Here is a 13482-nt window from a genome sequence, read left to right on the forward strand (position 1 = left end):
TTAAAACTCGATAGACTGAAACCGATTTGTTTGGTTGTATACAAGTCTACAAACACGGAAATTTTGGATGCTCTGTACAACTTATTTTATCATTACATGAAGCAGAAGGGCCTTCTAATTTTAAATGGTATAACTCAATGAAGAAAAGCATCCTACTATCTTTAGGCTGGACACTCTTTCCTTACTTGTATGGATACCAAACTCACAGATAAGATAGCAAATTCACAGAATCTCTCTTTGATATTGTACAGAAATGGGACTGGTTGGAAGCAAAATCCTGTGTAGTTTTAATGCACAGATTGTCTTGGGACAGCACATGGAAAGCTCCTTCAGGTGTCAGCACATGGAATAGACAGAAGGAAGCAGGGGTCTTTCTTAAACAGTATTATCCAGCTTCTCATCAGTCTATGGAAATCTAGATTAGGATGGCACAGCTGAAAGTAGCTTCCTTCTATTGCAGCAACGGTGCTGAAGGGTCAAGGCCAAGGTCACAGCTGTAGTGCAACCACCTGGGAGGCAAGTGGATTGCAGGTGGCAGAAGTCCCAGTCTCTGTCTTCAAAGATCCTTTGCCTATGACATTTCTTCACTGTAGATTGACTCCTATTTATAAAGGATCGAGAAGATTCGTTTCCTTCTGACAACAAGCACATAAGAAAAGTGTTCTGTATTACAGTGACCTGTCTCCCAGAGACCTTCATAAAACAGAGGGATTTGGGGAAGCATGATCTTTCTTTAAGTTAGGCCAAATTAGCAATGTCCATTGTAAGTCTGTTTGGAAACAGAAATTTATTTAGTTGTGATAATTTGCTTGATTGCTGAAGCTCAGTTCCATGCTCCTCCAAAATTCAAAATTTCAAGTGCTACTTAGTATGTAAACAAAGAAACCCTGCTAGAACAGATATTGCTTGGCTTAGACCAATACAAAAAAAAATCATATCCTGGGCACACATCTGAGGAGTTCATGACAAGCTGAGGTCAAAACAGAAGTGACACTGACTGGTTATAGAAATTAAGCAGTAAAGCTATCCTGTGCAGCACTGTGGCGAAACAGTGTGATGTACCTGTGCAGGGGACCCAGCCCTCCATCAGTTCTGAATGATGAACATCCTCTAGTTTGTATGCAAGTTTCGTATACGGGATCCTTCCAGTAGGAAAAAAAAAATATCTACCCAACCAAGGCAAATTAAAATTAAACCACACTTCTTTCTAATCTGGAGAACACCTAACAACACATGCTTCAGTCATCTGTCTATGTCTAATTACGTACAGTTCAGTGCAACTGAGTTTAAGAATCTGCAGGTATCCCCACCCAAGTAGCAACATAATGCCCCCAAATTAGATGTTTACTATTTATTCTTCTGTGCTTGTGAGTATAGAAATCATCAACTTCCACATTTAGTGCTAGATCTTGTTTCCCATTACATAATGTACTGTTTTGGTCATATAACCTTCACAAACTTCCCTGAGGTTTTGGGTAAAACAGAGAACAGCATCTGGCTTCTGGGATTCTCTCCATCTATCACTTTCTCAGCAGACTACATGAAATGAATTTGGTGACCTCACTTCAGCCTCTGTTGGAAAAGCATCCACATTATAGAACAAAGAACCAAATGGGTTTGTAAAACAAAATCCTCTTGCAGTCCCTGAAAAGGCAGCTTTGTTTAAGTCTGAAACATATTAAAAGGGCAGCGCAAGAAAGCTTGAACTGACGTGATCTTCACTGAAAGTTTGGTCAAGACAAGCATTTAATTTTCCACTCCATTTAATCTGACATGTTTTATGATTGCTAGTTTTTTTTTTCTGAAGTGATAGATTTATGAGTAATAATACAGTATGCTACTTTCTACACAATTTAAAATTAGTATCTTCATACTAGGATGAATCTTTTACTGAAAATTGTCTTTCAACCTGTGAAGAGAGGAATGACTATTCAGTAAATACCTGCTTCATGAATTTCTTCCTGTCCAGTGTAAGAGGAAAACACTTGTCCAAAGAACTTATATTGCTGCTCTCGAAAATTGTTTTGCAGGTAATCCATCAGCATAACATAGCCAGACTGCTGCATTGTAAGGACTTCACAGAACACAGCTAACTGGAAGAGGCAAGGAAAAGAAGAAGTGAGAACTCATAACAAATTAACCAGATTCTGCTAACAGGCAAAAATCCTGGGGAAGAGCTGTTGGGTAAAGTCTCCCACTTGAACTCTCCCAGGTGGCACTGAACTTTTGCTCCTCTGTACCAGCAGTATATCTAATGGTTTACTCCACCTGTATTTCTCAACTCACTCTGCTGTTGGAGCTATGCTCTGGTCAGTCACTACCGTTTAGCTGGGGGAATACGGAAAGAGTGTTTTGCACTCTTATCTGGGCTAGAAGTCCAGACAGCCTGCATAATCAGGAAGCTTGTTCTTACTCCCTTCTAAGGCAAGAAATGACTCAGAATGTAGTCCTGAATGAAAAAAGGGAAAAGATGACACACTCAAGTAATATATATGCTTTCTAATTTAATGGCTGCATGAAAAACTCAAAACTAGCTAAAAAAAAAAGCCAGGTTGTTGGGCTGGCAATGAATGCCATGAGCTTTTACCATATACATGGCAACTGTTTTCTTTGGTATTATGTACAAGTGTTTGGTTTTAATACATTAAACGAATTACCTGGTCTTCAGAAATACTAATGGTATCTTTAAACACAATCCATTCAACCGTTTCAGAACAGGGAGGAGTTGATAAAGACCCATTATAAGTGTAATACTTGTCTGTTGCGTTCGGCAAAAGGTTCAGCAAAATAAATGGTTCTAAGGCAGCCTGTTTTCCTGAAAAAAAAATAAATTTAAGAGTCAGATAGTTAAAATACTGCAGAAGCAATGAATAAATAGAAATCACACTCTCCAAAAGAGTTACCATTATAAGAACATGCTAATTTTGAGGCTATTCAAAATTTGACCTCCAGGGAGACTAGCATACAAATAGATTGCTGATCCTTTTCTATTTAGTTTGAATAAGTATTGTTCAATAACAACTTTGTTTACTTTGGAAAGTTTAATGAGTTACTCCAGTAATAAATAAAGTAATCAGTACATTGGTTCACAAGAATTTGTTCACCTCTAAGTTTACTTGTAAATGTCCAAGACACCAAATCTTTGTCTCACTCGTGAACTTCAAAGAAAAAATATATTAAATCTCTTTTCTTGGTCTCATGACATGGCTTCAAAGTCTCTCTGAATTTGCTCAAGTTGTTGAGTTTCTCACAGGATCTTAACCACTGCAGAAAATCACTGCCTGGGGAATTGTCACCATGTTAGGGTTAAGTGATGGCAGAAGCAGAATCGCTGTGGAACAGGCATTTTTAAAATGGTCATAATACAGTGAAAAACTCTAACAGCTTTACACAAAGCAGAGAAGGATGCAAAGATCTCTTCCAAGAGAGTATGACCACTCTGTTTATTGTCCTGTAAAAATAGTATCACGTCTTTCAGGTCAGCAGTTACCTGGTACCTTGTCAGCTAGGAGCATGCATGTGGAATTGCTGGGAGTCCATCCACAGAAAGCTGTTGGTGCTGGTATGGCAGCAGGGTCCAGCAACAAAAATCAGCAGAAATGGTACCAACTTCCTCAATGCAGGTTTTTTTCAGTCTGTGACAATTATCAATTTTGTGACAATTATCTGCCTTATTGTCTGGTGCATCCAAAATAATATTTGGTTTTTACACCTTGGAATAATGTAGATCCTTATATACCTCATTTCAATCTAAAGTTAAAGTTACAGATTTTAAGTTTCTCCCTATTTGATAAGTATTCACTTATGAATATCTAATGAATTTTCAGACTGTGCATTAACGTGTAGGTTTACAGATATGTTACTTCTTAATCCCTGTAGGGATTTCTGACCTTTGTCTTCATAACTCCTTACGAATTTGTTGAGAGCAGCAAATTACATTAACAGTTTACTATAAATCATTGATGCTTTTCTTCTGTAAGTGACTATTCTACTGAGTTAAGGTTTAACAGCTGGCTCCTCCCCTCTTTCTTATCCATGTGTCACGAAAGGGAAACATTTAGCAGTGTCAAGCAAAGCCCATCCTTCTATTTCTCCTGTCAACATGTTAATCAACCTTCAGACAGAAGCTATCATTGCTATCTGGTACATGTCTAGTTAACGCATTCTTCCTTCAGTAAAAATATATGGCCCATCCATTTTATACAGATGCCTGGGGACATGAACTTCTCATTTATAGTAAGAATCTGGCTATACATTCTGCAACTTTGGATTTTAAAATGCCCTTTAATGTGACTGACAGCCTAGATTCTAAAATCAAACACCTACAAAGAATGATGAGAAACAGTTTGTCCAGAAGGAACAGGACTGCTCCTCTGCAGAGCTTGAGAACGCAGTAACTGGGATTTGAATAAGCACAATATAGATATGACTGACAAGGACAGATCATGTACATTGTAGACAAGGACAGATCATGTGCTAGTCTCTTTTCTTCAGGAGGAACAACTTGATTTAGTCGTGACCTGAATTTTCAGAGCTCATTTGCATTTTATTCAAGAAAATGATATTCTACTCATTGTTGAAGTGCCATGTAGTGGCTGTATCTTGAATCTTGCTACTGATAGTTTTACAGCTCCTTCCAAGGTTGTAGGACAGTATCTGCCTTGATGTATTACTCGTTCTCCTTTGTGCTTCACAGAAGATGGCACACAAAGATAATGAATCTTAACTGCTTTACACTTCCCCCTCCTCTGTCTTTGCAATTTATGAAAGTTGCTCCCTTTTGTATTTGTTGAATGGTGTTTGTTTTCTGGAGAGAAACAATCTTGATTTTAGTATCATACTTTTGAAAGCTTTTAAAACAGTGGACTAATTAGCTTTTTACGCTTTCAACCTATCAATCTTAAGGGTGTTTACAAAGCTCAAGTATCATTACATATAGTAAAACTGAGACAAAGTTAACCATTTACTTAAGGTCATGGCCATGATGTAAGAAAATATCCCTGTTCAAGACAGTGCTCATTCATGTTTATTCTTCTGTGAAGCCATTGTGAAACTTGGTTAGAAACAGAGCCCAGATCTCCTCATGTACCACTCTGAAGTCCATGTGCTCTGACATAAACCCACAAGGAATTCTAAACCACCAAAGTGTCAGCATTTGGTTTGAATAATGCTAGTACAAATGTAATATAATTGGATTATTTCAGATTTAGGAGCTACTGAAAAAAGAATTCATCTCCACTGAGTCTACTGAATACTGATATTCATACAGTCTCACACTTGTAAGACAGATCTTGGAGGGCTGCAACAGGGTTATTTGCTTCCAACTGCATATAAAAATCCAGAAATGTATGACTAAGAAAACTCACAGAATAAATCAGGCATTTATCTTGATTTAGCATTTAAAGAGTTGCAAATTCCTCATGATAGTTATATTTATTCATTTACACTTTCTGCTCTTGTTACAAATATTCTGTCTTGGGGTAAATAAATCATAGAATCATAGATTATCTCAAGTTGGAAGGGACCCATAAAGATCATCGAGTCCAACTCCCTGCTCCTCGCAGGACTACCTAAGATTAAACCATATGACTAAGAGCGTCGTCCGGATGCTCCTTGAACTCTGACAGGCTTGGTGCTGTGCTCCAGGTGCTCCTTCCCTGAGGAGCCTGTTCCAGTGACTGACTACCCTCTCAGTGAAGAACCTTTTCCTAACGTCCAAACTGAACTTCCCTTGACACAGCTTCTTTCCATCTCTTTGTGTCCTACCGCTGGTCACCAGAGAGAGAAGATCAGCACCTCCCTGTCTGCTGCCCCCCATGAGGAAGGTGCAGACTGCCATGAGGTCACCCCTCAGCCTTCTCTTCTCCAAGCTGAACAAACCAAGTGACTTCTGCTGCTCCTTGTAAGTCTTGGGACCTTTCACCATCTTGGTTGCCCTTATCTGGACACACTCTAATAGTTCGATGTTCTTACACTGAGGTGCCCCAGACTGCACACAGTGCTCGAGGTGGGGCCGCACCAGTGCAGTGTAGACTGGGACGATCACCTCCCTCGGCTGGCCAGCTAAGCTGTGCTTGATGCACCCCAGGACACAGTTGGCTCTTTTTGCTGCCGGGGCACGCTGTTGACACATACTCAACTCGCCATCAACCCAGTCCCCCAGATCTTTTTGCACGGGGCTGCTCTCCAGCCTCTTGTTCCCCAATTTGTACCAATAACCAGGACTACCCTGTCCCAAGTGCAGAATGTGGCACTTGCTCATGTTAAATTTCATACAGTTGGTGATTGCCCAGCTCTCTAGTCTATCCAGATGACTTCTGTTGTTCCTAACAAAATATACATAGCTGAGCTCGACAGCCATGCTCCCCAATTTCTTTAAGGTCTCATAATTACACTGAAATAGAATTTAGTCTAATCAGTAATCAATAAAACATAGAGGCAGACTTACCGAAACGACTAACACTATCTACTCCATTAATGATTGGATTATAATCCGGATTATCTTCTAGTCCAATCTGTTAAAAAGAAATTGCGTTTTTTTAACAGTACAGGTTTCATGAAAAAAACCTGAAAGTTGCAGTTTACCACCAAAATTATAGATGACTTAAAGCAGAGCAAACGTATTTTGCCCATTTGCTTTTCCATAAGAATAAATTAGAAAGATACATGCAAATTTTTAACTCAGTGATCACACATTGGAACCAGTTAAATTCAGTTTGAACATCTGCCGTGTTTCAAAGCTTGGTTAATGACACAAAGATATATTTTGTTTACCTCAAACAAAATTGATAAAGCTCTTAACTTCCCATTTCCTTTAACTGCCTCTTCAAAATTTGTAAACTGATCTGCATCATAGCAGTAGATTTGCATCTGCAAATAAAAATATATTCAAATGTTATATATACCAAAAATTAAAAAAAAATTTATCAATGCAGTTATTTATATACCCATTTTGAGAAGAAATGTCCAAGCAATAAATTTAATTACAAATATACAGATTTTTTTATCTATGTCACATGCCTGATTTGAAGATATAGAATGGAATTCATCAGCTGTTAGCTATCTAAAAATGACCTCTCCTGGAAAACAACTAAGTATGCTGGAGCACAACACTCTCCATGGATAATACAGTAAACCGAGACAACTTGCTGATACTGGACTTCTAACCTAGAGTGCTCGGCTGAGATGAATCTTGAAATCAGTTGTAAAACATGAATAATAAGGCAGGATGTCCCTACTGCATCTGTCTTGCAGTAAGTGTAAAGAAGCATTGGTAATAAAAGATTAACAGGTATTTTGGGCCCACATTTGACTGCTGTCATGGGCACTGGGTTTGTTGCACCCCTTCCTCTATTTCTCCAGATGCAGTTGGGAAATCTCCTCCAGGGCTGGGTCACCAACATGAATGGGGGAGTGTTCTGTTCCTACTAGCTTTTCATGTGATGATGATGGAGGAGAATATTCTCTTCGATGCGTTGGCAGGACAGCTGGAGCGTGAGTGGGAATTTTTAAATGGCTAATGAGGTAAAGGAAATGACACTGCCCAGGGAAAGCTCCCAGCTCAGAGCTCTCAATGGAGTACAGGACAACCTTGGCTCTACTGCTTTGCTCTGCCATAGAAGTCCAAAGTGCTTGTAGTGAGGAGCAGCACGGTCACCTGCCACAACTATGTCTTTTTAGCTGGAAAGTGATCACAATGCTATGTTGAGGGTTGAAAGTTTGGTCTGCAGAGTGCCTTCGTGGATCTCAGTGAGAGCTGCTCCTCTCCTTCACCCCATCCTCATGCTGCTGCAAGCTATTTTGCCAAACCAGACAGGGGTACACTGGCCTGGCTGCCCATCAGTGCGGCTGCACCCAGGACCTGCTCTCACACGGTGGCTCCTGGCACGCCGCTGCCAGCTCTCTTTCCAGCTCAGCGACATGGGCCACGCTTTGTCTCGGCAAGGCCCAGCAGCTTCCATGGGCTCTCAGCAAAGCCCCAGCTTTGAAAAGTCTGTTTATAGTTTAAACAACTGACTGCTATGGAATATGATGGGCCAAACTTGTAGGAGCTTGATTGTTACTGGGACCTTGAACTTTGTCAGATTAGCAGAACCGACTCCTAATGTCATCTTAGAAGATGTGTGCGAAAACGCGGTTTAGACATCCTCAACGTGCCATGGAATAATGCCTTATGTTGTCCTTCTCAAATGGATCATTTAAATATTATTAATTTGGATTTAAGTGAATGATTATATTTGTAAATAGACTTTAATCAAGTGATAAACAAAAGTATTTAGTAAACAGTATTACTTTTTGCAGAATGACCAATCATCAAAATCTATTCTGTACTTTACCTCGAGAGGAAATTTTTGTCCTTCTAAACTATGTTCTGATCCGTCCGATGACACGTTGCATTTTCCCCAGTGAAAAGTGATCTTGCTTGCTTTGAATATGGTGTCTAAGCCACCTCCACTTACATAATAATCATTTGTCAGGTTAATTTCCACTGAACAAAGACAGAGAGAGAGGGGAAAAAAAGGAGTGTCAATATAAAAGCCAGCCAAGACTCTCATATTTCAGTATTAGGTGGTAAAAGGTGAATATGATACACCTTTCCCCCTGTATTTCATAAGCAATTTGACAGGAAATAGGTTATTTAAACAAAGTAAGAAGTGTGGTAATTCACCATTAGCATGGAGGAATACATTTCATTTCATGCTGCAAGTCGTAAAATAGTCATCTAGTGAAGCGCACTATTATATTGGTGTCCTGTTGTCTGAAGCTAGCCACAGAACTACGCTAAAAAGCTCAGAAAACTGGCTTAGCCACTAATCTGACCATCTAAGAAAAGAAATTCCTGATATACATAGCTTCCTGAAAGCACCTGTGCTTTTAACAAAAATGAAAATACTCCCTCACCGTTATCATCATAATTCTAGATACAAATCATGAGGCAACACATGAAAAGAAAATTTTAGCCAGTTCCTAGGAGGACTGTTCTGTCTGTGAGACCCCTTAGCTGTGGAGCAATCTCCCATGGCAGAAGGTGATGACGGGTCTTCAGCAGGACATATAACTGTACACAAACTGTAGATGGGACTGAGCATTTGTCTTCTAGAGGGAATGAGCAGCGTAGAATAGACCGAAGCCCCACATTTGGCTTTCCCACCTCCAGTGATTGTGAATTGTTTGACCTTTTGCTAAAACAGCACTAATAGAGTTCAGTTTCATTATGTTCCGTTCCTCAAGACCTTGAAGACAATTTTAACTGCAGAGCTTAGCAGTTCCTTTTATAATATCTGAATTGCTGTAGATGAGGAAGACCTCAGTTCACTTTCATGGACTTTAAAGAATGTTTCCTCAGGGATCTCTGAAAAGATGAATGCACTATTTATCTCATCTAGTAGGGCAAGAGGGATGTAAGTAATTTGTGGAATAGTATGTAGGAAGAACATGATGGGGCCAAGAACAGAAATTAGGAATAATGAAACTAAACTAAACTAAAATATAAAACGGCTGGTCTTGGGGTCCCACTGGAACTGGCAGGTCAAAGACAGTTGTTAAGTGATTCCCTCCTCCACACCTATGCCCAAAACAAGAAACAGTACTTCCAACAAGCAGCTTTTAGTTACTGCTATCCTGGATTTATACAGAAAAGTGGTTGCAAAAAGATTTGTCTGACAATGTAAATGCCACCATAAGCTTCTTTTATACTGGGAGAAACAGGCACTTGTAGGCATAAATAATTTCTTTCTAAAATACATTTCTAAGATAGGTAAGACAAATCAGACCATAAAAGCACCTTTTTCTCTTCTTTGACTGTAAGAATTCTAAGTGAGTAATTCAGATGCAAGTGTCTATATTTTAGGTGTCTATGTGTAGGTGAGATGAATCCCATCCTGAGTTTTTTGAAACCACAACTCATCCATGAAGTGCTTCCAGAGAGGTAGGTAATGTATTTATACTTTTAAAAAGTATACTTTTAAAAAATCATTTCTGTATACTTGTTACAGAATCTGGATATGCAGTTATAATTATAATTTTTCATAGCAAATGCTAAAATAGTTTAGCTTCAGTGAAGTTCTCATGATGGGATGATGTGATTGCTTTGACTGTCTATGCACATAATTTTCATTTGTGTTTTAGTGATTTCTCCATTATGCTTGGCTATTGTCATCACCTATTTTTTTTTTTTTATTTAATGGATAAATTCAGAATGCACAAGCTAAGGAAAAGTGAAATGAAAATGTTTCATTAAAAGTCCTTGGTTGATTGTCCATCCTATATCAGTTTTGTGACCTCATTTAACTCCAAACATGAAATCTGACTTTTTACCTGTTTTGCCAGTGTTGCGAATGAAAGTATCTTCCAAAGTTTCCTTTTCCCATCCATGGAATTTAAGTTTCTTCAGATTCACATTTACCTGGGTAAGATCTTCATCTATATTAATAGGAGACTGTTTGGCACCATTGCATGCTGAATATTTCTTTCCCCAGTTCTTTTGGTTCAAAGTTCCTAGAAATCAAAGCATTTGGGGTAAATAAATTTAAAACCTGAACTGTCATCCACGTATTTTTTAATGTGGGAAAATTAAAACACAGTTTGCAATCTGTGACCAGAGTACCTGTCCTTCTTTTAGGCCTCATCTGTAGCAATACTTAGCACACCTACCATTGCATCATCCCACCTTCAACAGTTAAGTCACTATTTGACCATTTTAGACATCATACATACATGCTTCCGAATGTCTAGGGAAAGCAGAAAACAAAAAAACCCCTCACACACAATATGCAGAAATAATAAATAAAACAGGAAGGAAAAAAAAAGCTTTCAAGTGAAAGAAATGGGCATTCAGAAATACTTGAGAATTACTGCAAAACCCTCCTTTCCAAATAACTCTTTTAATCATATGAATGTCATTAATGTTCCTTCTGCCCAATGAAGCCAGCCATCCAATAAGATTTTTAAATAAATAAGAGCAATAAGATCTTTAAAAAAAATCCTTACACAGAGGGAAAAAGGTAAAGTGATTCTACCCTGAAAAAGGAAAAAGGTTAGTGATGCTCTGGCTGGAGAGCCTGGCTGTATGGCCTGGCTTTGCCCATGAAGGGCCATGCACGCACGCTCCAGCCATCACCTTTTGCAGCTGCTGGGTGAGAGCAGGCAGGAGGTCCTGCGCTGCAGCGGGGCACCTTCTCCAGGGCACAGGGGCTGGCACGGCATTTCACTGTGGCCAGTTCAGACATAGACAACATGGACACAGACAGCAAGTCCTTCACCAAAGACCTGATTATTTTCTGTAAGAAATGCTCAAGTACTCTACAGGTCAGCGTGAGGTGTTAGCAGCTGCTCTGAGAATCTTTTGTTTATAAAATACGGTAATATAAATGATACAATATTTTGTGTGTGTTTATGCGTTTGCATACATAAACATATTTTTTCCTGACAGGGAATTCTGGTAACACTTCAAAGGGCTAATTAAAACCAAGAGCTGACTGCACAGACCTAAGAAAGTATAATTGCTTCAGTTAGCTTCCCACTTACTAGTAGTTAAGAGCTAATATTAGTGCATCCAATGCACACATTTGAATTCTATTAGACATGCTGAAATAAGCCAGTGCTCATTTAAAAGCTGCTGTGCTACAGCCAAGTCTGTCAGCAGAAGATTTGCTATATTGTACCCCAGGTAAGGACAGCGCTCATATTGCACTCAGAAAACTCAGAGAGGGGAGAAGAGATGCAGCCAGTCCTGTAACCATGACAATAGGCAGTAATACAAGATGCTAATCTGGATAGCTAGCTACCTAGAAACAAACCTGAGCTAAATTATTCAACAAGTATCAAGTCAAGCAAGTTACCAATATCACCTTGCCGCAACAGAAGTACTGCAGGTCAGATGATATATAAACCCATTTACTTCTTGTAAACAGCAACAGAAGAAACTGTTAGGCACAACAGCCAAGCAAACCAAAATGAGTTTAAGTCATAAGGTTATGAATCTGAATATCCTGCAGGTGGGGATTAGAGCCCTGTACCAAGCAAGCAGTGGTCCCCTTGGGAATGGCACACGGGGTAAGCTTCCAGCTCCTCCTCAAGTCACGCTTCTCCTGGACATTAGCTGCCAGTTACAGTTTATCACCCGGGCAAATAATGCAATATCCTGATTTCTAATGTGCTTTTCATAAGAAAAGAGTGGCTAATATTTCACCTTCTCTCTCAAAAGCTTCCCTTAAGAAATTGTGAGCCCAAGCCAACCAAAACTTGGAGATTAATCTGCTCAGATAGTCTACAGTGAATTTTCTAACAAATATTGAAGGCTTTTAAAACCAAGAAAGCCAATTTTATTTAAATACAAACAAGAATAATTAACTTTGTAAACAGAAGAGCCCTCAAACATGGTCAGACAGGACAGAAATAACAATTCTTGGCTTGCCCTGTGCATCCTTGCAGACAGGCCCTTGTTTCCAGGTCTGCTTTCAGCCAGCTCGGTGATTTTCCAAGCTGCAGCAAACTCTTCAGAGCTCTGCCTGGCTCTTTGAAAGTCTCTGCCAGTTTCGGCCAGACTAGCTGCCCATGCCCATCCCTCGGAGTTAGGCTGCGCTCCCCACTCCGTGCTCTGTTTCTTTTGCTCCTTCTTTTTGCTACAGCCCAAGACTTCCCCAGGCTCCTGCTGTTGCCCCAAGGCAGTAGAAATCTCCTTTCTCTTTCCACTGACATACCCACTCCCATTGCTCACCTGCAGTCTCTCCTTCAGAACATCATCATGAATCTTTTCCCAACATGCATTCCCCTTATTCTGCTCTTTTCACCACTGACATTAGAACTGACTGAAAATACGACTCTTTTCTCTCTCCCACTAGTGTACTTTTGGCTACTTTCTTCCATGCTTCTTTTGATGAATGCAAATATCCCATTTTTGCATTTTCCCTTTAAATTTCCTACTATCCACTATCACGTCCAATTAAAACAAATACATTAAAATTAGAGAAACTATAATCTCCTTCCAAGTTTCCTGGTTTCATATTTTGTGGTTTTGTTATGTAGAATGTAAATTCTTTGACTTGATAGTCATTATCTGTGCCTCAGTGTATAATGTAACAAATCCCTAGCATGAAGCTAATGATAACATTAGTAATCTTAGCTCATCCCAGAAGACAGTGTCATGCCAACACTGTAATCCGTCACAACGTCCTGAGCCAGGGCACGTGGAGTTATGTAGGATGCTGGCTGTAGGCAGTACGGCAATGCTGTGGCCCGGCCAAGAAAGTTTTTTCTTTCAGTCTGGATGTGAAGCTTTTCATAAGTATTGCCAGAAAGAAATGAGGGAAATTAGAAGGCTTGGTGAGATGAAGAACATTATTTCCTGTCCCCCAGAAAGGCCTCAAACCTATGAGATGATCTTGCTAAAAAGATTTGATAATGTTATGCCTTTTCTCTGGGTAGAAACAAAGGCAATTCAGTCAAGTAAGTGATTATAATAAACGGATTCTCCATTCATAA

General features: G+C 39.5%; 1 protein-coding gene across 6 annotated transcripts in view; it reads right to left on the reverse strand.

Moving 5' to 3' along the window:
• Positions 1-13482, reverse strand: part of PTPRZ1 (protein tyrosine phosphatase receptor type Z1) — a 144665-nt gene that overhangs the window by 56226 nt on the left and 74957 nt on the right. For all 6 annotated transcript variants that reach the window (XM_069802033.1, XM_069802031.1, XM_069802032.1 and 3 more), the window contains exons 3-8: positions 10318-10497; positions 8337-8488; positions 6775-6870; positions 6449-6515; positions 2658-2815; positions 1943-2093 (exon numbers count right to left, since the gene is read on the reverse strand). In XM_069802033.1, the coding sequence (XP_069658134.1) occupies positions 1943-2093; positions 2658-2815; positions 6449-6515; positions 6775-6870; positions 8337-8488; positions 10318-10497 (804 nt within the window). The remainder of the gene's footprint in view (positions 1-1942; positions 2094-2657; positions 2816-6448; positions 6516-6774; positions 6871-8336; positions 8489-10317; positions 10498-13482) is intronic.

This window comes from Haliaeetus albicilla, chromosome 14 (assembly GCF_947461875.1).
Source record: "Haliaeetus albicilla chromosome 14, bHalAlb1.1, whole genome shotgun sequence".
NCBI classification, from domain to species: domain Eukaryota; kingdom Metazoa; phylum Chordata; class Aves; order Accipitriformes; family Accipitridae; genus Haliaeetus; species Haliaeetus albicilla.